This window comes from Pteropus medius, unplaced genomic scaffold (assembly GCF_902729225.1).
Source record: "Pteropus medius unplaced genomic scaffold, Ma_sr-lr_union100, whole genome shotgun sequence".
In the NCBI taxonomy this organism is placed as follows: domain Eukaryota; kingdom Metazoa; phylum Chordata; class Mammalia; order Chiroptera; family Pteropodidae; genus Pteropus; species Pteropus medius.
The window spans coordinates 3,127,231-3,151,287 of record NW_024356335.1 but is presented as its reverse complement, the minus strand read 5'-3'; the positions used below and the strand labels follow the sequence as shown (position 1 = coordinate 3,151,287).

Here is a 24,057-nt window from a genome sequence, read left to right as displayed (position 1 = left end):
TTACAGACGTAGGAGTTTGGAGTCGGATGCCCGGTGCTGTAGCGCCACCTGGTGGCCACTTCCTAACTGCTCAATCTCCTTCCCTACTGAGAAAAGGAAGCAAAGGAGGCAGGACGCACGACTGTATAACACACACCCACTTGCCCCGGGGACAGGCACTGGAAGGGAAACGCGCAGACACACACAGTTTGGTTGTCTGGGGTGGCAGGCCACGGTGCAGTGGGGGTCACTTAGCTTAGACGGTCAATCACGGTTTCATCATGACGCGTCATTTCTCGATGGGTAACTGCAACGGAGCCGTCAGTCCGACGGGACAGCTGAAGGTACTCACGCAAGGGACAAAAGTGGAGTGAGAGGTGGCTAAGCAACACAGATCTATGACCCAGGCCGTGTGCACATGAGTCCTCAAAAAGGCTGGGGGTTCACAGAGGGGCGGGACCTCGAGTCATACGGTGCTGGGAAGAGAAGGTGTCTTCCCCAATGGGGGATGAGGTCCCAGGAGTCTAGCTGGGACAAGCAGCCGCAGCCCTGCCCTCAAATGATTAATCACTAACTGAGCATGTGCACAGACCACTAAACGAGTGCCTCCTGGCCAAAGCCCCAAGGTGACTGAGGCGTACCCATGAGTGACAGGGAAGCGACACTGACCACACTGAGGACTCTGCCTGGAATATTCAGCCCCTCGCCTCCGTCCGTCAGGTCCCCAGTCTGCACCAAGTGCTGCTCCTCAGAGTGCCCTCTGCTCAGCCCGCTATAGCACCTGTCACTCTGACAGGGAACCGCTGTTCTCCCTGCTAGACCAGGAGCCACGCAAGGTGAGTCACGCCTACCTCATGCACCCTCAGAGAGCTGGGACGTGGAAGTCCAAAGTTCTGGGTTTGAATCCTGAAAGTGTCTTGCCGTTTCAGGATTCAAACCCTGGGGATACAGGTCTGTCCTCACCTCCTGGGAGCGTCACCTAACAGCCTCGGCAGGCACTCAGGAGTACTGGTGGGTGCCAGGCACCTATCCAAGTACTTTATATGTCTTAAGTCCCTGAATGGAGGCCACCTCTGTGGAATACGTGTTGATCACAGCGCCCAGCACAGGGTAAGAGCTCAAATGTTATTCTACCTCTTTTCCAACGCAGCATCCGGTGCAGTCTGATGCGTTCCCAATAAAAACAAATGACTACTCCCTTAAACCGCTATGGAAAGGGCCAAGCTTACACCACCCTATCAGCGCCCCAGCCACCTAATTCTGAAAAAAAAAAAAAAAGGCTCAAGGACTTCAAGGAGAGAGGCCCTCTGGCAGGTGCAAACACCCCTGCAGGCCTGGAGTGGGGAGGATAGGGAGGGAAGGAGCAACAATGGGCTCAGGTTCAGGTTCATCTCAAGCAGGACATGGGAGGAAGTGGTCACCCCAGAAGGCTTCAGGTAAAAGCAGGTGAGACTTGACTTAACAATCCCTCCAGCCCAGATCCCTTCCTGGGCTTCCTCCCTTCCACGCACCAATCAGAAATCGCCCCATCTGAAGATCCCACCCTACGCTGGCTTTGCATTTGCTTCCTCTCTCCCTCCACTCCCAAGAGGTCAGGGCCACGGCCCTCACAGTGGAAGCCCAGGAGACAAGGTCGTAAAGGGAAGCTGGGTGTGAGGGGAGGAAGGGAGCTTAGAGGCACTCAATCCACTAAGAATCCCAGGCCCTGCCTTCGGGACAGCGTGTCCTGTGATGGGAGTGTGCAGTCCCTCTGCCAGCCCCTCCCCCATCAGGCCCCTTGGAAGTGGCTTCCGGCCAAGGAAGAAGAGATGTACAGACTAGAACAGGTACCAAACAGGTACCGAAGCATCACTCCTGGAGAACACTGGTGGCCCCAGCCGCCCTGCTGTCTCTCACAGCCAGGTGTAAACAGGGACTGGTTCATCTCTTCCCTTCTCTTCCACTCTCTTTTCCAGTCTCACTGTAGATTTCACTTCCTCTGGGAACCCTTCTCTTTTGGAGCAGACTTCTCCATAACACTCACTGTATTTGTCATGCATTGAGTTCACCTTCCTGCCTGGACTTGCCACAGCTGTGGCCACACTCAGCTGCCTCTCCAAGATGTCCAGTGAGAGGGTCATGCAAACAGCGTCAGGAGCTGGCCTCACTCCACTTGCTTCCCATACCCAACTCTGAGGTTACGATGGGACAGTCTCCCTCCTGATCACGTGGGCAGGTGCTGCTGTCTACTCATGTTTAGGTTCAAGAATGAGGTGCCCAAAAGTGGAAAGGTATCAGATGTTAACATAACGACAGACTAAATCTTTGTCTTACCAAAAGGAAACTTTAAGTCTCCTTGCTTCAACAGTGACATTTATAAAGACAATATTAAAAGAAACAAATAACAGAAAAGAAGGTATAGTTACTGACCTGGGTTGTTTCTTGATATTTAATTATTTTAAAATTATATTTTATTGGACTATCTGTTTAAACTGCAAAAGCAACATATCCTTATTGCTATTAGCCAAACGCAATAGGGTAGGTGCACAAATAAAAAGCCATCAACCCACCTTTCGCCCAACGCCAGCCCTCTTCCACCCACCAAGGGAACCACAGTGAGCAGCCAGGAGGGATTTCCTCCAAGCCTTTCTGCCAAGCAATACAAATGCATATAACCAAGCGGGATTCACATCGGAGACCAAGGTCATACCTTCCAATGCCTCCGGAGCCCAGGAAGATCATATGCCTAGTGAAGTTGCATGTATAATAGAATGACAGACAGAGCCTGTGACTAACTACACCACTTAAAGCCTTCCACTGTGAACACTTTTAAAGCATTCAACTGGCCATCCAAAGCATCCACGGGGGAGATTAGACAGCGATCCTTGGGCAAGGTAGCAGAGTTGACAAGAGTTCAGATTTCGGTGCCCTGGTCACATCCTGGGCCCAGTGTCTGACAGCTGGGTGACTCTAAGAAAGTTATTTAGTCTCCGTGCTTCGAATTCCTCCTCTATAAAAGGTGATCCAGTAGTACCTATCTTGTAAGTCCATGCAAGAAGAAAATAATTTAGAGCACTTAGCACTGTGCCTGGCACCCCGTATTATCTGTCACTGTGGGCCACCAGTATGCAACCCCTGCTAGAGATGTTATTCTGCAATTTGTTTCTAAACCTAACAATATATTGTGGCCTTCTCTCATGCAAGTATAGAGAGCTGGCTCTTTTTCAGTAGTTACGTAACGTGTCACCAATGGTTGCTACCATTCCTTCCACCTTTTCGCCACTACAAATGGTGGTACAAGAAACAGCTTTGTATGACTTTTGCAATAGTGCTTTACTTCTGCAGGAGAGACTCCGCGAAGTATGCCGCTGTGCTCCCTTGCAGCTCAGTGTGGCTAAGCTCTGCTCGGTGAGATTTAATGTTAGTGCCATGTGAGACTTTTGAGAAGTGTCTGAAAGATAAAGGACACCCTTCTTTCCTCCTTTTTCCTTCTAGCTTCTGGAATGCAGATATGATGACTGGAGCTCAAGCAGCCATCTATAATCAGGAGGCAATGTGCTATGGATGGCGGCAAAATACAAGGAACCTGGGTCCACGATGACTTTGATTCCATCACACCGACCACAGACCGCCCACCTCTTTCCTTTTTCATGACAGGATATGACCCTTATATGTCTAAGCCACTGTTATTCGGGGGTAATCTACTATGCGCAACCAAATCTAGTCCTAAATAACACACCTTTTGGTCCCCGAAAGTCAAAAGTGAACCTTTATTTCTCTTTCTGTAACACGAACACATGACCTGAAGGTGGGACACTTACTTCCCCGCTCTCCCATCCTTTCTGCTAAAGCCTTAGGTTTCATAGAGATGGTTTGTAATTTTTATTTTCGGCCTATATGTTTTCCCATACAGTAGTTCCTTCTCTGTTGTAAAAATTATTACTAATTTAACGCACGATAAAAATTCCAACTCGCAGCAGCAACATCCACCGAGATTAAACCGTATACACCAGAAGTCCACTGCTCCTGCCTCCTGAACTCCTCACGTCCCTGGTCCCAACATCTCTGCTCTGCTTTACTGTCCTTTGGTCAGAGAACTTCGCTGGGTGTTTTCCTCAGGTACATTTAATAGGTAATGTGTGTTTTATGTCCTCACATGTCTGAAATGTCTTTCTTCTGCAATGACCCGTGAGTGACACCGTGGCCGGGTATACAGAGGACTGCAGCCCCCTCCCTCCGACGGTCAGGAGACAGCGGCCCACCGTGTTCCAGGCTCCAGGGATGCACAGGCGAAGCCCAGTGACAGTCTAATTCTCTTTCTTTTGAAAACAACCTGTTCTTTTTTCCTACAAAATTTTAAGAGTTTTCTCTTTCTTCTTGAAGCTTAGGGATTTTACTAGAAAATTAGGTCCGAAGTGTTGGTCTTCATATGAGCTAAATGAATCGTGCATCTAAAGAATCAAATCTTTCTTCAATTCAGTTAAATTTTCCTCTATTATTTTTCTAATACCCCTCCAACTATTCCTTTTTCTCCTTCTGGAACTCCCATTATTCCCATGCCAGGTCTCCTGGATGAGCTCTCCGAGTGCCTCGCATTTTAATCCATTATTTCCATTTCTTTTTGTTACTCTTCTGGATTGTGAGGCATTTCTTCTATTTGATCTTCCAAACCATTCATTTCAGTTCGACTGATTTTTAAATTCAAGAGCCGTGGTTTTTAGTTCCGGAATACTTCTGGTACACTTTAATCTTGTCTCTTTGGAAGTTTTCTCCTTGTCACTAAAGTTCTTAGGCATCATCTCCATTAATCCTAACTCAAAGGAGCCACCGCTCCGAATGTGAAGCCTGGCTTCTGTCCCTCCTACAGCCAAGTCCCTGCGAATGTGCTGTCATTTGCCTTTGCCTGTGGGAGGATGAAGGTTCTCACGTCCCGCTGATGGCAGACTGCTTGAGCTTCTACAGCTATAATAAGCGGCCCTGGATGGCCACACGGCCTTTGTTCAAGGGGACCCAAGTGAAATGAGCTGGCAAACTGTGATCTTCCCGCTGAGAAGTGGGGCATAGATCCTTTGCCTTTTGGTCCCCTGGCGATGACAGGGGACAGGCAGTCCTCTTGCAGCTGCATGGACTGGGAGCAATTCTGCACAGGTCCCCAGAGATCAGCAAGATCAGGCAGTCCCTCTGCGGGCACAGGCAGTGAGGAGGCAGCTGCACTCCCTCTCGTGGAACCCGGTTCTAATCAGATCAAAAGCACAGGCAGCGGAGAGGAACGAGACTGACCTGGAGTCAAACCTCAACCTGGCTCCTTACTTGCTACGCGACCTCAGGAAAATTCCTTATCTGAGTCTCAGTTTTCTTGCACGCGCTTACCATTAAACCAACAGTTGTTTCCAGCTTCCTCCTTAGGGGAACCAACCCCACTGATAATGAAGTTTTGGGGAACTTCCTTCTTCTTAGCACTATATGAATCACTTGGACTGTAGTTAATCACACAGAATCAAGGAAGACTGGACCCCTGGCAAGACAGCACCAGAAACTTCACCTTCTGCCTCTTTTGTGATACTGCGTCGACAGAGGGTAAGGCTACCAGAAGAATCTGAAAAATACTGCAGTGTTTCAGCTCTTAACATTTTTGTGACTGCTCCTACCTGACTAGAATCTTCTACTATTCTTCTAGGCAAACATTCTCTGCCTCTCCTCATACTTTTTACGTTATCTCAAGACCCAAGGGCCATGGCCACAGGTGGGATGGATGCTGGGAGCCATGGAGATTCCATGTTGCTTTCAGTCTAGTAATATTCATTGTGTAAAAGGTTTTAAGCAAGGCACTGCACAGGATACAATAATGAGCAGGGCACAGCTCTTGCCTTAATGTCTAGTCAAGGAGATAAGACAATAGGTAAGGCGGGGGCATCAAAAAGCAGGACGTGATGCAGAACGTGGCCTGGGCCTCGAGCGGAGGTTACGACAAGTGTCATGGAGGTTTAAAGGAAGGAGAGCTCCAGAGAGCTGGGGAATGCAGAAAAGCATTCTTAGAAGAGGTGCCAAATGGGGAGGGCAGAATCTCAGGGAGCAAGAACGGCAGGCCGGAAGGGAGGAGGTGGCAGAGGGTTTTTTGACCAGTAGATTATAGTCTCTTGAAGACAATAATCAGTTCATTCATCTTTGTATTCCTTCGCCCATCCTCCTATGGCCAAGTGTAACCTGCACAATGAGGTGGCCCTTTCTGATGAAGGGTCAGTAGCAAGGGCAGCCAAAGTGAAGAGAGGAGAGGGGCCTGTGGGGACGGACAGGGGCCTGATGTTGAGAGAAAGGTTCCCCAAGTAACCCTAGCTGCTGGGGAGTCAGACACAGAGTATCTGTCTTCTGTCTGACCAATGAGAGCAAAAAGGTGACAGCATGACATGGGAGCAACAAGAGGTTTTGCACAGGAGGAGGTAGAGAGAGAAAGAAAGGAATAAACGGTCGATACAAGAACCACAGAGAAAACCCCAGAGCTTAATGTAGCAAGGAGCCCTCGAAACGCCCTCTGTGTGTGTGGCTCGCGGAGGATGCCTGAGGTCCCCAAAGTCACACGGCAGCTCCTCAGCCCAGCAGGCTCTGTTCGGTACAAGGTTTCTCTGCAACCCTGCACCAGCGTGTGCCTTTGGGTGCCCATACCATGGCCCTCTGCTCACGAGGGGACATTTCACTAAAGTCAGTGAACCGACTTACTGGAAATAAACATTACGCTTCGTGATCTCGGGCCAAAAGGATAAACGCCCCCAGCACATCTTCTCCAAATAGCAGCAGCTGTAAAAGCAGGGGAACAACTCGACTTCCATCAAGGTTCCATATGCTTAAGACCTGATTTTCAAAGCTCAGCAAGGTCAGACGAACCACAGTGCTACGAGATCTGATTTCAACCTGTTCTTTGAAATGTCAAATACTTTTCTCATAGATCAATATTTGATATCATCAGTAGCAAAGCCAGGTAGCAAAAAGCCTGTCCTAAAATCACTGAAATTAATGAGCTTCTTTGGTGGCTACTCTCCTTCCCCACTATGTTTTGGATACATGCCCAGCTTCACCGCCACCACTCTGTCCCACACTTCATGCTCCAGCGACAAGGAAACCAACTCAAGCACAGGACGCTGACTGGACCGGACCGCTTGAAGTGCACCCCCCTGCCCACCTGCTCGCCAAGGCCAGGCCTCTGCTTGGGGTGCCCCCTTCTGTTACGACCTTGAGCCACAGCTCACCAAACCTTTAGATCCTTCACTACCGATAGTTGAAAAAAAATTAAGCAAGAATCTCTTACATATATTTATTTGTAAATATGTTTTAATGTACCGATATGGTACTCACATTATAAAAAAGTACAAATGATCAAAGAAAGATAAAATAAATGTTAATATATTTTATTTTATTCATCAATAATACAGCAACTTTTGTTGTCATTAATAGTTTTAGTGAGAGCAACGTGACTTACACGCTTCCTTTTTTTTCAGTGTTTTCAGCAATTTTTTTATGGAAGTGAAATATATGTATATGCAATATAAGTGAGAGGTCAGAGAATTCTCACGGAGTGAACACACCCATGTGACCGCACGCACACGGAGACGGCACCGGCAGCCCCGGAAACCCACGGTGCCGCTTCCGTCACCGCCCGCCTCCCCAGGGCGCCTCTGCTGTACGGGCTCAGCGTAGTTCTGTTTGAAGTTCACATGAATGCAGTCACACTGTACGTAATCTTTTGCATCTCGGTGGACATCGTGTCCGTGAAACTCGCCCTGATTGTCATTGACTCTTCCTGACGACGGCTTTCTTCCACTGAGGGAGCTGCCCTGTATCTGTCCATCGTCTCCACTGCAGTCGGCGCCGCGGTGACCATGCCTGAGCGTGCCCCCGGCACACACGGGTATGCCTTTCTGCTGGGCTGATACCTAGCAGGGGATCTGCCAGGTCACACAGTAAGTGTTATGTCCAGCTTCGGTAGCTGATGCCAGTTTTCCAAATGAGGCTAAACCAATTGACATTCTGCCAGCAGGGTATGACAGTTCTAGCTGCTCCACATCCTCACCAGCACTTGATACGGTTTTTTTTTTGTTTTTTGTTTTTTGTTTTTTCATTTTAGCCATTCTGGTGGGTAAGAGGTCTCAAAGTATTACAAACCCCTTTAAAGATGAGGACAGTGAAATTAAGTGCATCTCTCAAACTCACAAACCTAAGGTAAGTCAGAGCACGGACCCAGGTCTTCTGACTCCAAAAAAAAAACCGCAGTTTCCACTTGTAGAAAATACTGTTTCCAGCAGGAACACCCCAACAAGAGGCCGCAGCAGAACGGGCTTGCGCACTATGCTGACCCCAACACTGCACTCGCGACAGGCAAGAAGGAATAAAATGATCTATCACCCCGACTCTGAGACAGACACATGGAAGTCCAGCTAGACATCAAGCATTAACAATATGCTGGCTGCTTTTTTTTTTTTTTTTTTGGTCTATATACTTTCTTATTTTTCTACAATTAACATTTAGTAATACAAATACTTTTTGAAATTGAGAAATGATTTGCATACCAGTAAATGCGCCCTTTTAAACTGCAGGACTCAGCAGTTTTTAGCATACTCACTACGCTGTGTGACCAGCACCGTTATCCAGAACCTTTCCAGCACCCTTGGAGGAAACCCTGACCCATCGGCACTCACTCCACTCCCTGCCTCCCTGGCGGCCACCAATCTCCTGTCTCTATAGATTTACTTCCCACGGAATCGTGCAGCACGGGGTCTTTTGCGTCTGGTTTCTTCTATTGTTTTCAAGGCTCGTCCATGTTGTAGCATGAACCAGTACTTCGCATTTTACGGCTGAATAACACTCGACTATATAGACACATCACATTTTATTTAACCCTTCATCAATTACTGGATATTTGGGTTGTTTCCATTTTGGCTATCATGAATAATACTGCTATGAACATGCAGGAACAAACTTCTGTGTAGAAGTACATTTTCAGTTCTCTTGGGTATATACCCAGGAGTAGAACTGTTAGGTCATACAGTAATGACGTTCAATTTTTTGAGGAACTGCTAAGTTGTTTTCCAAAGACTGCACTGTTTCACGTTCCCACCAGCAATGCGCCACCCTGCAGAATGAAGGTGCCAGGCACCCCTCTCCAGGTCAGCTGCAAAAGATGGCACCCAGAGAAATCACCCTACCAGTGGTCCCAGGTGGAATGTATAACAACCTCTTAACATTGTATTTTATCCACTGGAAAACCCACGTCCAGACACATTGGGGGCGTGGATCTTGCTGTCAATCTCTCACCCTTCGCACCTGCACAGCTCTCTTTGGAGTGCAGAGTGTTCACGTGCATGATCTCCGGTTTGAACAGGAATCCTATTCCTGCCTTTTCTGATATGGTTTTATGTATCTTCTCTCAGTAATCGTTTCACATTTATAATCAGAATTCTATTTCATAATCATAATCGCAACAATCGTTTAGAAATAATTTTACACTTGCATGGTTCTACTCCCACGGCCAAGCCTTTCTGACTCTGACCTGCTCATTGGTGGCCTTTTATTTTGATTCAGCTCTCAGAGGCCGGAGCGTGCCTTCTAGCGATTTTTCCCCCGGAAATGGTGCATGGCTGTAGCAAAAGCTACACACGAGGTGTGTTCTTGCGCGACTGAAATGAATTTCTGTTCCTATCAAATGTGAACTAAAACTTGGCTGAGTATAAAATTCTTGGGTCACAACCCTTTTGGGTACTGCTCCACTGCCTTCTGGTGCCTATGTGTAGACAAGTCCGAGCCCAGCCTATTTTTTTTCTTTGATTTAAAGATTATTTCTGCCTGGATGCTAATGGTATACTCTCGACGTTTAAAAAATGCTTAACCTGGATACTGTTTTAAGTGTTAACTAATTTGTTAGTTTTGCCTGGTTCACGATGAGCCCTTATAATTTACAGATTCAGGTCCTTCTGCAGCTCAGGAAAATTGAGGATCCCTTCTCTTCCATTTGTTCTGGTTTCCAAGCGGGCCCATCATCCACATCTGGGGTCACCTTCATCGCCTTCCTGTCCCTTCTGAGATCGGCAGTTTGTCCTCCTCCTGGCTCCTTGACGCTCTGCAGTGCCGCGAATTTCAGATGCTGGCATTACGTGATTTGCTTCCTTACGTTCTTTAAGGCCTCAAGCTCCTTTTCCTCATCATCTCATCTTTCAGAGCATCTATAACTTCTCTGAGAGGACAACGAAGGGTGCTTGAAATTTATTTCAGTTTACTGAATAAAGGTCTGGGAATTCTTTTCCCGAAGCCTGCTCTTGCTCTATGTCTCGCATGCTTTGTTTATTTCCCTTTATACGGCTGGATCTTTTCAGTGGATCGTCTCTTCGTTTTTCTATTTGTTCATTCTTAAATGAGGACAGATGAGTACTGGCCTGATACCTACCCAAAAATAGTGTAGATGGACTCCCTTTGGTCGCCTCTCTATTTACTCTAATAGAGTCAAATGTTCTTAGACGGGCCAAGGGCTAGCACCATGTCCATCGTTCAACTGTGACCACTCCAGTAAACAACTTCTCTTGCCTCACCTTCTTACTATAAAACCGGAAAGTTGAGCTAATCTTTAAATGTCCTTTAGCTCTACATTTTTATAATACTCTTATACATCATATAAAGTTAAAGTTTCAACAGTCTGAAATAAATTTCAAGATTTTGCTAAATATATGCATAAACAAGCAATACCCTCTTTCTTTAGAAAGACTGTATTTCAAATTAAGTGAACCAGAAATAGTAAGTTCAACAAACAGACTTCATGTGATTATATATAAGAAAAAAGAGAAGTATAAATAATTTTCCAAGAGCCAGAAGAGTACATGCCCCCGGGATATGCTGGGTATGAAATGTTTGCAAGAAGGTACAAGCTACACGCAAGCAACTGACAGCTCCTTCTCCCTGCCAGTCTTGCAGGCGCCCTGTCCAATCCCGGGGCCTTCAGTCTTGTCTAAACCCTGAAACCAGGCGGGAAGGCTGTGGTAACTGGCCGTGTCCTCGCAGGACCTATCTCCCCACAGCCCACAGACACTGCAAGGGATAACACTGATGGAGAGCTTCCTGTTGGCACACGCTGTGGCACGCACTCTACACGCATTATCCCACTGAATTCCCCCAACCACCTCCTGGGAGACTCAGTCCCCATGGTCTCTGGCTCTCCAACATGTCTTACTGGATATGCCAAGAATGCGGGGTCCTGACACCTTGACCTGGCCACTTCTCAGGGCTGTTGTTTGCAGTGAGCAACTTTGAATGATGGGTCAACATCTCCCTCAAGGACAAAGAGCAGGCCGTGAAGCTGCAGGCTCCCCAAACTCACAGTTTCTCAGCTGTGATACGAAAGCGCGGCATCCACCTGAGCCCACGGTGTCACCCCCGTGGGACTTGGGGGAAGGGAAACCGACACGCATGCTCATCTTCACGCCTTTGTCTCTGACTCGGGAATTATGCAGACAAAAAGATAGGAAGAAGACAGGGAAAGTTCTCCCTCGCAATTCCCCGCCTACCTGAGTCCTGCGTCACCCCCGTCTCCTAGACTCCCCCGTAGTCAGCACACACCTTCCCATCTTTAACTGTTTTTGTCCTTTACCTCAAACTCGTCAAGACTCCACTGCAGTATGTGGTTAAGCTTATCGATTCTTTTCAGCGTTGAAATCCAAATGCCCAACAACGTAATACTCATTCCTTCCCTTGCTGCTGTGTAACTCCTCACGTCTCATGAATCAACCTCCTGTGTAATTAGCAACAAAGTCGCTTGTCGGTCATTCATATATTTTCCTGCTTTCACCCAAGCACCATATGGGATTAATAAATTAGTGCTTTACGATAAATTTTGAAGGTTCGGCCATTTATAGGCCATGTAATACTGGGCTCCACCTCAACTATACTGAGGCTCCACAGCCTATAAAACTGTTAAACACACATAATGGTGAGGCTGGCCCCCGACGGCCATCCTCTCCTTCTTCTTTTGTAAAAGAATTTCTGGTTTTTAGGAGGATGCATGGCTTTCTGAATACACATCATATTTCCAAGCTTCCCTTACTGCTAGGTGTGGCCACATGACCACAATCAGGCCAATGAGATGAAAAAAGAGTCATGTACAATTCACTGAAAGTAGCCCTCGAAAGCTGGAATGCAGGTGCAAAGACTAGAGTTCCAGCAGCCACTTCGGGCCATGAAGTGACCTCAGATTTTGGAGTCAGTCCCAAGATCACCTCATGATGGAACAAGACAGAAGGTCTCTGACCATGTAAGCTACATACCTACTCTGAGCTGGTTATGTCCTGACTTCTCACACATAAGAAACGTCTGTCACATCTATCTCTTTGCTATTTTTTTTTTCTGTCACTCACACCCCAACCTACAGAAATGGGTCCCTCACAAGGAAAGGAATAAGAGTTAAATGAGAATGTCTATCACGACAGATGTCCATTTTTATATTCCCACAACAAAGCGCTGTTTTTACATACAGCAGGCAACTCAAATGTTTGCTGACATGAATAAGAATCTGGAAGAATGATGACCATTTCATTACTTTTAAAAAAATTTAACCTTTTTACCAATTTATTTTTCCAGATGCGCATCACTCCTTTATCAAGTTTTACAGAATATCTCACTGGAACTGCATTAAATCTTTACCAACATTATTGTCACCATTAACTGTGTCCAGACGTCTCTGGAAAGGGCCAGAAATTGATTAATTCCTTCAAAACACATTTAATAAGAGGCTATTCTGTAGCAAGCCTTGTCATAAAAATCAGACTTCGGAGTTAATAAACAAACATTAGGTAAATAATTTGCAAAACGACCTCTCCTGGTGCCCACCAAAATCCTCCGGAAAGCAAAAGTGATGAAAATCTACATCATCACTAAAGACTAAGGCTAACGTGCTTCTCTGTCCTCATCACCTCCGGGTGCTGATTCAGAATCCTCCTGCCTCTCTTCTTCACAGCCAATAAAACTCCTCTGATCAAGGCTCCTGGGCCTGGTGCTTTTTCATTTTCTGTCCTGTAATGTTTTCTGTGTTTCCCCATCGCCATGCTTATCCTCAAGTCTTTTTACCAGTAGATCCGGCTTTCTTCCCAGTTGGTGGTGTTCACATAGCTGAATCTGTTATTGCTGAAGTTCTTTATTTCGTACATTTGCTATGCTGGTGGGGTTCAGTCCAGTGGTGATTATCTGCAGAGGTACTCAGGCGATGATGGTGTCATCATCATCACTGTCACTTATTGAACCATTACTCTGTGACATTTGCTAAGCACTTTACCCATATAATGTACCACTGAGATCACCTTAGAATAATTCTCTAAGGTGGGTATGGTTATCAAACCCATTTAACGTGAGAAATCTGAGGCCCAAAGAGGTCAGATAATTTCTCAAAGGACACACAGTCAACACAAGTACCCTCGCTGGCTATGGTAGTGAGTCCCTGGGTGAGGATCTGAAGCCATCTCAGCCTGCCCCCTATTCTGAACCATTTCTTTATGTTCCATCCCAAGAGAGCTGAACAGCATTTTACATTTTGTTCTGGTACACATACTCCCATCTATCCATCTGCTCCCTTCTCTCTGCCTAAGTATTGGGGCTTCTCAACTCCACATAATCCTTTCCTTTTTCCTTTCCTGAGGAACAAATGGCTTACGAGGGTGGTTGGCCCTGGCATTAAGGACAGCTGCTTCTCTCGAGTTATCCCTGATCCTTTCTTCATACTCCTCAGCTTGGCTTTCAGCACCAGGGTCAGTGGCCACCGGGTCTCTGCCTCTGTCCTACATGCTCCCGTCTTTGGGTTCAGGGTAATATTTAGAAAACACATGTTGGATCATAGATCAGTTTCCCACTGGCTGTCTCAGATTAAAGGCTCCTTACTGAGTTCGGTAAACTAATCTCAGCCAGGCCCTTAGGGCTACCAGGGGGACAGACTTGCACTTTTGCCAAACGAGCATCCTCCCTCCCCCAGAAGCCTGGGTTTGTATCACGTACTCTAACTCTGAGATCCTACAGCAGCCTCTCCCCTGCTACCGAAGCTCGGGATACACAGGGGACCACGGGCGCACTCCCAAGTCGCGGGGCTCCCACGGTAGATAATCCAGGGGGAGTGGTTTCACCTTTCCAGAACTTCCTCCAACAGTTCTGACAGCTGCCCTTCTTGAGATCTAGACATACATCCTCCCCACCAAGGTTACAGACCCATCTTAAACCCCAGAATGTTAAACGGGGCCCCAACATTCCTGCTTCAGGAGCCAGAGATTTCAGTCCAGAGGACCATCGACAGACGGTGTGAGCAGGCTGCTTGGAAAGTTCTAGGGAGGCTAAAGAGTTTACAGCCTCCCTCGGGGTCCTCTGCGCACAGAAGCAAAGGTGACTACGATGGCCTCTCTCGAGGAAGGCTGGCTGTGACATCCGTGAAAGTAAGAGTTCCGACGTGGGGCCGCAGAGCCCTCGGCTTCAGGGGGCGGGGGCAGAGGCCGCAGGGAGGGAGCTGGAGGGAACCCCCATCACCACCGGCAGCTCCCCACCACCATCTTCCTCCTTCCTCACTGACTCCTCTTGCCCCTTCTGACCGTCCACTGTGTCCCACTCATGCTGGTGCTACCGCAGCCCAGCCAGGAGCCCCCGCTCACACACACAGCCTTCCTGAGCGATCCCACGCCCCTCCCACCACCTCAGGGCCAGCCACTCGACGATGACCCCAAGCCTCTCTCTAGACCAGTGGGGGCATCAGAACCATCTGTGAAAACTCTTCAACACACAGATGACCAGCCTCTCTCCCCCGACCACATAGAGGATTCTGACGCTCCAAAGAGCGAGAACCACTGTGCGGGACCAGACCTCTCTGCGCTCCTAAGCACTGCCTGCAAGCGCCTGAGTTCTAATCCCAAACCACTTTTCCAGGCTCAGTTCCTTCGGCTCGTCCTCCGTCCCTTCGCCACGAGCCTCACCCCGCGGCACCACCACAGAGCTCAGCGTCACCCAGCACACTCTCTCCTGCAGCTCTGTACAGTCTGTGTCCTCGGCCTACGCTCCTCTTCCTTTGGGAAACTGAAAGTCTGTCTTTAAGAGCCTGTGAGTCTGATTCAGTTCCACGAGCTTCCATTCCCACCACTTACCACCCCTAACGAGATGTCATCATCATTTATTTACTCCTATCTGTCAGGTCCGTGGGCTCCTGAGGACAAGGAGTCAGGCCAGTTACACGCTCAGTAAATGTTTACTTCGTGAATGAAAACCGCTAATGAGATCATGGTGTTCTTCCATCCCCTTGAGAAGAAACGGAAGCAATCTTTAAAGCAATAAAAATAAGGCCAACTGCTATCTTGGAAGCCACGGCAGGTTTCAGTGATGATGCTTTGCTGATAGATGGGAGATCTGAAAAAGAGTCAGCAACTGCAGAATTTGTCGGGATTTCCAGCACAGGGGAGGAGAACAATGCCGTGACCACCAGGGCGTGAACATGTATATTAGTGTCGCCTCTGTGCTCGGTGCGCCAACCACACCAGCTTGCTGTTACTTCTTGAATTCTCCATACCCTTGGCCCAGCTGGGACCATGACGGATACAGCTGCCACCTCTTCAGCTGTCTAACTCCAACTCATCTTCCCCTGGGAGTCCGTCTCTGACCCTCCTAGCCCGGTGAAACCATCTCATTTACGGTCTCTCAGCACCTTGTACTCCTCTTTTGTAGCCGACATCATCGCTGGAATTTTTACATACTTATATTGTTCTCATTTAACTTTGCTACTAGACTGTAAGCGAAAAGACAGCAAGGACCAGACTTGTCTTTTTCCTCTACTGTGGCCCCACACTCAGCACAGTGCTGGCGCTCAGCAGGCCCTGAATAAGAACCGGATTGATAAATGGATGAATAGATGGATGGACGGATGGATGGACAGATGGACTGGCAGGCAGGTCTGGAAAACGGAGGAACAAGGAAGAAGGCTGCCTTTGATTAATGTACAATACTTTAATATTATCCAGCTCACTTTACTCCGACTCAACCCTCACAAAGCAACCTCAAATTTTAAAGCTGGGGCTTTCCTCCTGAAGAAAGGAGGTGCACACACCAGGGATGTTCCTGTTTACTTGGAAAACAGGTGCCAAAGCAAATGGCACACCTGGCATTCTGGCTTCATATCCAGTGATCACTCTGTAATACCAGGCTGCTCTCTCTGTTCCACATGTATATTGGCTAAGTCAATAAAACCAAGTTCCAAAACTCTCTCAGTCCTGAAGAAGCCCCCGAATATCATAATGAAGCCCCCAACATGTGTTGCTAACAGACCACCAGAGGCACTGCCTCTTCTCAGCCAGCCACCATCGCCGGACATCAGAGCTGTGCCTGAAGGCAGGTCTTAGTTCTTCCTCCCACGCAGTCGCCCTGCAGATTCAACGAAGGACCCTGAAGCAGAGGATTTCATCAGAGAGAAATGCTTCTTCGGGGACGTGGTCTCTGAGCCATGTTACATGAGCTGCAGACAGTTGTTGAGAAACTGTAATATGCAAATGGATGTGCTAAAGTCCATGGGTTCTGCTAGGTGGGGAATCAGGACACCCGAGTATGAAACCTTGGCAAAGTCCCCACTCTCATCTGGAAAGTGGGAAGAGTGGACTCGGTGATCTCTAACCTTCGGGATGGACTAACACTCCATCTGGTGAGCACAAAGGCCACAGCAGTGCTCACTGCAAAAGAGTCCAGTGGCTGCTGTACCCAGAGATAAAGTAGAGAAATAAGCTGACGGAGGCAATCAGCATCTTTCGAAAACAGCAAAAGAATGCTGTATATCAATCAGCAAGTAACTGCTAATCTTATCAGAAAGCTCCCCGTCAAGAACAAATCCTAATCTTACTTATCAGCCCATCAGCACGTGCATCAGTGATCACTGCACTTTCATCATTTACAAGAAAGACGAGGTGTCCCCGTCCCCAGACTGAACCGGCCTTTCACCCATCGCTCCCAACTGAACTCGATTCCTCAAATTCAATGATGAGGAAATTAAAATAACTAAAACTAAGAGAACTATGACAAATCCCCTTTTTCAATGAACCTGCTTCCTCGTCTCTCCTGGGACTCCTCCATTGTGCTCAGAAACCACCTTGAGGCAGCCTGGGGTGTGAGAAAAGGAACCCAAGGAGCTCTTCTCCCATAGCTACATCTTGGGCAGTTTTTTAACCTCTCTGAACTTCCATTTTCTCCTCTGCACTTCAAAGCCTGTCCCCCTCCCCTGCAGAATCAATAAGAGGATGAAAAAACAGGTGTCAAGAGACTCTGTAAAGTGTTGGAATATTTTATAATGAAGGTACCTCAGATCCAATAGCCTTTTCGTTTTATGAATTCAAAGCAGTCCCTGGGTACTCACTTCATTTGTTCATTCAGCAAACATTTATGGAGCACCTACTACAGGCCAGACGCCACCTGCCAGGCACTGAGGACCCGATGGTGAGCAAAGCAGCCGCAGTCCATGATCTGATAGGACCGCATTACACTGCTCCAAGGGAGACAGACATAACCAACAATTATACGGAAGAACATATCGTTACACCCTGCAGGCCGTGCTAACGATTTGGCCTTTTTTTCCTAAGAGAAATTAGAAACCACTGGAGGGTTTTAAGCAGAGGAATGGCGTGTTCAGATCATCCTAGCTGCCTTGCACCAGCCCTGGGCCAGACTTTGAATGTGACAGGAGGAACAAATGCAGACTCCTAACCCTGTGAAGTCTAGCGGGGGAGTCACGAGGAAGTCGCTGCTGGTCGGCAGTGTTATTACATGCTACAGCAGCAGGGCCTTGTGGGAGCCTAATGGGGAGACGATCTATAAATGCTAGTGGACTAAAACTGTTGGAGATATGGTGCCTAGAGGAAAAAAACAACAGAACAAGGACACGAAATAAGAACTAAGAATTAAAGAAATAAGAAATAAGAATTAAAATGGTGACGGTCCGTAATTCCATATAATAGATCTTACTGCCACAAAAAGAGACACAACAAGTTCTCCTGAATTTATTAAGTTGTTTTCCATAAATATTTAATTATTCAGAAATGTACCAAAAGCACAGACTTCCCTTGACCTAGTTATCAAGCTTATACAAGAGTGCGTGAGAATTACTGTAACCAATAAACACGAATTTAATTATGTGCATTATTCTTTCTTTCGTCTCCAATAAGATGATCTTCAAAAAAAAACTCTGACTGTTGAAGCCAAATATTTAATTTTGCTTGATTACTCAAGTAATTGTCTTAACCCTAAAACCTTATAATAAAAATATTTAAATCCTACAGAGGGCAAGTTTAATGTTAGTTCACGTTAGTTCATCTTATTGCATTAGTTCATATTAAACATCCATTTTTACAACACAAGCCCTCGGTTTCTGGACTGGCCAAGACAGGGCCCACCCTCGGGGCGGCTTTGTCCTCCCCCTCACCTCTTCCTGCTGAGGCCACGGGCTTGCGCCTGCTCTCCCAACACAGGCTGAGCTCTGCCTGCCACCCTGGGTGCCCCCCACACACCAACACAGAGCACCCTCAAAGCCCTCTAACGGTGGCCGGGAGAGAACACGACCCTAGCTTTCTAGCTCGCGTTTACCGGGCGCTCACGGTGTGCACACGACGCTGAGTCCTGTTCTATAGCATCTTCTTGAAGCTCTGTGAGAACCATGAGGTGATTAGTACTATCACACTCCCTGTATCCACGAGGACACAGAGGAGTGGTCACATGCCCAAAACCACGGGGCTCTTGAGTGGCAGAGTCAGGGCACGAACCCGCACTGTCCTGACCCCCACGTCTGTGCTTTCAGCGCTGCTCTATCCACCTCCCCGATGCTCAGAGGTGAATCTCACAATGATCTGAAGCTCTGCAGAAAAACCATAGAAGGATTTGCTGCTCTGGGTCTTCACGGTCTCTCGCTAAGTGCAGGTGAGACAGGCCTGACTCGTGCCTGCCTCAGGAAAAGCCCTGGGTGCAGGTGATCAGACAAAGCGAAGGCACTGGTCGTGGTGCTGAGCTGGAAACCGCCTTTGAGAAGAGCTTGTGCGAACGAGGGGGAGGAAACACGTGTGGGCAAACCCAGAGCCCTGGAGTCAACAAGGCCCGTGAGGAACGGGCTTCCTGAGCACTTTGTGACTTTAGAGCTGGTTTCCCGGATACCTCGGCCATAACTTTCACCTTCACTACCCAAATAGCACCATTACCACTACACTAGAACCCAGAGAGAACGCCAAAGGGGTGCTTCTTGGTGCTCCCACAGCAATGAGGCTCATTAAAATGACAGAGAACACTCTGTAAGTATCAGCTCCTGTCAGGCACCGCGCCACACAGGCCACCACATTATTTCACTGAATCGACAATAGCCCCAAGTGAGGTGCCACTGCTATCTCCATTTTACAAATCAGTAAACTGAGACTCGGAGCAGAGACCACACTTGCCCAAGGTCACAGAGGCTGTGTGTGGAAGAGCTGGGACTTGAACGCAAGTCTGCCTGGCTTCAGAGCTTGTATCTGCCTGGCCACTTCACTGGATGCCCTCTATCACAGCCAGTCACCTTCTGGTCACCTTCTGTTTGTGCACGACCCCTCCACCCGCTGACCATCAGCTCCCCAAGGGCAGGATGGGGCTCCTTCAGCTCTATATGTCCAACATCCAGCAAAGGGTTTAGCCCAAAGCAGGGGCCCAGCGAGGCTGGTGAATGAATGCCTGCCTGAGGGAAGTGATACCTTCTCTCTTTAAGAAATACAGAAATGCAGCAGGATGCCCCTCACAGAAACCAATCCAACCAACTCTCCCCGCCCCTGTTCAAAATCTACAGACGCCCTACTCAGCTCCCTCCGGCCTGCTCCTCCACGACCCTGCCCAGGGGCAGGTGAGCAGCCACACTTCTGAGGAAAGGAGAGGCGAGCTTCGGCAAGCCCAGCAGTTCCTTTGCAGACTGGTCCTTTACTCAGCATCCTCATCTTGTCCTGGAGCATCTGGAGCAAATATTTCTTTCCTCTCCAATCCCTAAGACTTTGTAGGACAAGTATCACCAGCCACCCCCAAACTCTACAGATGGTATATGACACAGCACTTGCCTGTCTCAGAGTCGGCACTCAAATACTTGGGGGATGAAGTAGTAGGATCTAGAGTCTGCATTTCACCAGAGACCTCACGACTTATCAGTAAGAGTTCGCCGACACGTGGTAGCACGACTTGTCTGCGCAGAGGTCCACCACAATGTCCACCAAAAGCCTGCCCTGGATCCCCGGCAGCAAGGAAAGCAGGAGACCTCCCCCATGCAGGGAGGAGACTGAGCACGAGGCATGCGACAACGACGTGCACGCTCCCATCGAGACACGCACGCAAGGAAAGTCGAGGGAGCACGGACAGGAGTAGTCATTTGTACCCACAATGGAGCAGGTTTCACAAAGGAGGGGAAATTTGAGCTGGGAAGCCATCCTCAGTCACCCAGGGAGAAGTCACCGTTTCTTGCCTCCACCTCCCCACCATCAGGCCCAGCCTGCTGTTCTACAATCGGTGCCTTGTATCCCCGTCTTCTGCACAGCATGTGAGCATCTCAAGGGCAAGGGTTTGGGGCATTTTCCGTGGCTCACCCTCAACTGCCCACTCAAACAAAGAATAAGAGCGTCTACGTCACAGTGTTACTGACACGGCAGCCATCCCTGCTACAGGCTGCTATTCGCCGCAAGTTCTAGGCCTGCATGGTCTCACTTCCTCTACACAAAAACTCCAAAGGCGGATCCTGCTATCGATCATCATCCATTTTACAGATAAGGAAAACGAAATATAGAAAGACTAGGTAAATTGTTCATAGTCGTGCAGTAAGTGACAGAGCTGAACTCTGAATCAGGTTTGAATAGAAAATCAGTTTTCAGTTACTAGTGAACAAATCCCTCTTCTTTTCTCTCTTCCGCCTTGAATCCTCTTACATGGATTGCCCATTAGTCCACTGTTCACTGGAACCAAAGTCATTTTTTTCCTAGAGGAGAAAAATAGCTGTCTCTTGTTATCCTTCTAGACAATGAGTGCAAACCATTACTGAGTAAACATCATGGGGTCGGGGAGAGATACGAAATCGTGTTTACGGCATCAGTCAAAAACATTGATTACGGAGGAATTATTTGTACCAACTGGAACATTTGCCAATGTGAAAACAATTTTAGAAACAGAGCAATTTAATAAATGAAGGAGCAGGAGTATGTACAAAATGCTATTCTTTGTGTAAGAGAAAGAATATATAATAAACAAGAAAATGGGAACAGGGCTTGCTTCCAGGGAGAAGGACTAGGAACCGGAAGCTCGAGGCAAGAAATATGGGTACTTTGCAATTTGTTCCTCTTTGAACTACCTGCCTTTAAAAAAATCCATGTGTCATTTTTCCACTTTATAAAAAATAAGATAAAAATAAGATAAAAACACCATTTAAAGTAAAGAAACCAAGACTTTCCCAAATGCTCACGTACATATGACTGTAACCATGAAAAATTATGTATGTTTATGAACATAAATTGGATGAACTTAATTTGTCGTGAAATGACAAACTTCTGTCTTTCATGTTCAGGTTCACTAATTTCACTAACATTGGTACACTATTTTTTCTGTAATAAATGCATTTCGAAGGTACAGATACTACATATAAACATCAGGGACAATCTGTCACACCTTCTTAAAGTCCTTCATCTGTCCCTTCAACAAGTATTTAATGAGCACCTAGTATGTGCCATGCGAAGTGCTAGACAGGCATTTTTAAAAGAAAAACTAAACAACAGGTCATCAGTTTCCTCCCTCTTGCCTTTCAAGAAAATAAGACAGCATGCTAATCGGAATGCCAGAGCAAGGACCACTCTTGATGTTTACACATCTAACACCATTCTCACTTGGCTAAGAAAACCGAGGCCTGGAGAGGGGAAGGGATTTGACCAAAGTTACATAAGTGAAGTTCTCAGAATTACCAGTCCTGCTCTCCTTACTGGCTACATGCTGTGCTGCTGTGTTGAAAGATGGACAGGCAGGCAGGGAGGGAGGAACAGAAATGGACCCTAATATATACTGACTGCCTAAAATATACGATGCTTTCACATATCTTGTCTCGTTTGTTCTTCATGATGAGCTCTCAAGGTGGGTATGATCATCCCCGCTTTATATATAAGGAAACCAAAGCTCTGAGAAGCTAAGAAACTGGTGCATGAGGCTTCGAATGCAGACCTGACTCCCAGGCCAGAGCTCTTACTCTCCACAAAGAAAGGGAAAGTCAATTTTAAAAGGTGGATTGGGCCATATCACAGAGAGCCTCAGATGCAATATTTTTCATTAATAAAACTTGTCTCTCAAACCTGGATGTTGTCACTGCAATGATAACCAAAAAGCCTATCCCCTCGTTATCCAACACATGTTCCAACACTTGTGTGCCACCAAGCTTGGGCTTTCCTTTTAACCCACAGAGCGTGATGGTTATCCAGAGGGCAGCGATCTCTGAGAGCCATTTACCTAGTTTCTGCTAGGACAGAATGAGACAATGCACACATGCTGCTTCTGGACCCTCTGGGTACCTGCCACATGAGCACAGGCTCCAGTAAGGACCTGGCCCTCAGATGCCATCCTCACAATGTCACTGGGTCATCACCACAAAACTGGTGGTAGTGAGAGAGGACAGCACCACGGTGGTTGGTCCCCAAAAGTCCCGAAGTTTCTAACGTGAAGAAAAATGCTGACCAGTACAGGAGAAGCTTCCTTCTGTCTTCCCCTCTGTCCATGCAACACAGGAAGAACTGCAGTTTTGATTGGTCCACCTGCTAGTTAGCGAAGGTTCTATGCAATGAAAGGTCACACACGTGGATATGGGACACTTCAGAAGAGGAGAGAGCCCCATCATCTTGCTTTCCTCTCTATGCCCCTGTAGTACTGGCATCCCCATCTGGTGTCTTCCTTCTGAAATCAGGGTTTGTATTCGGACGCGGAGGGGGAATTCCATAAGGCTCAAGTCTAAGCCTCATGCTCCGGTTCAGAGTCCTCACTGGGGTTGAGGTCTAAAGGTCAGCAAACAATTAAACGTTCCCCTGCTCTCCATTTCCCATTGTTCCCTGCACAGCTCCCTCAGAGACCTTGCAGGGAGGAGCAGTTAAAGAAACGTGTCTTTTGGGGACTTGCTGCCAAAAAAACCTCATCCTAAATTCAAACAAGAAAATGGTGTAGAAATCCCCTCCTCTTTAGACCCCGCCCCCAGTCCTGAATCCAGCCTGCCCATCAGCACAGACAAGGGAGACTCGTAACTTTACACAAGGATGTGCTCAGTAAGCAGGGTTCCATCCTATCCTCACAAGGCCCCTGGGAGGCACACAAGGCAGATAGCGTGAGGCTCATTTTGCAAAGGAGGAAAAGACTCTCCAAGATAACACAGAGGCAAAAGCTTCTGAACCCTCATTCGTGTTCTTCTCTCCTCAACAGGCTGCCATTTCGGGCTTTTGGAGACTACCACTGTTAAGATTTGCAGCAGCATCTGGTATCAGGAGCCAGCAAGCCAGGACTCTTCAAGCTTCATACTAACTATTCTCCAAGCACACACATTTCTCAACAGCTGAACATCGAATGAACGCCACGGCCCTCAACCTAGGCATGATCCCTGCAACAGCAACAGGAAAAGTCTCTAAGACGCAAAAAATGGTACGTCCCACTTAAGGCATGGCGTGGCATACGGGAAGCCGACGGCCTAGTAACCAGAACAGCTGAGACCCAAGTCCGACTCAGGAGAGGCACAGGCAGGCCTGGCCCGCCCTTCCAGCCTAGCGGCAACCCTTGAAACCTCCAGAATCCTAAAGAGCTCCAAACTCCTGCTTCCACCCAAATCTCCTGGACAGCGGAGAGGGCGGCACTCCCTTCTCCAGCGACCACTCACCTGCCCGCTCCTGACCCGGAGTCCGGCTTCCAGACCTGCAACCATTCGGGGCCCCGCCCCTCTCGCCTGCAGGTCTCCCGAGCCCCGCCCTTTGCACCTGTGGTTGCCTCAGGCCCGGGCTCTCCTGCCGCTTTGGCCTTACCTTGCAGCCCCCAACCACTGGCAAACCTATGGTCCCACCTGGCCCCGCC

General features: G+C 47.8%; 1 protein-coding gene and 1 long non-coding RNA gene across 2 annotated transcripts in view; one reads left to right on the top strand and one right to left on the bottom strand.

Moving 5' to 3' along the window:
* Nucleotides 1–24,057, bottom strand: part of RALGPS1 (Ral GEF with PH domain and SH3 binding motif 1) — a 250,459-nt gene that overhangs the window by 225,865 nt on the left and 537 nt on the right. The window contains exons 2-3 of the mRNA XM_039861567.1: nucleotides 11,582–11,722; nucleotides 6,673–6,750 (exon numbers count right to left, since the gene is read on the bottom strand). Of these exons, the coding sequence (XP_039717501.1) occupies nucleotides 6,673–6,685 (13 nt within the window). The 5' untranslated portion in view covers nucleotides 6,686–6,750; nucleotides 11,582–11,722. The remainder of the gene's footprint in view (nucleotides 1–6,672; nucleotides 6,751–11,581; nucleotides 11,723–24,057) is intronic.
* On the top strand, nucleotides 5,326–8,430 carry LOC120601695 (uncharacterized). The gene is made up of 3 exons (XR_005652510.1): nucleotides 5,326–5,535; nucleotides 7,449–7,910; nucleotides 8,075–8,430. It is a non-coding gene; the product is annotated as an uncharacterized LOC120601695 (long non-coding RNA).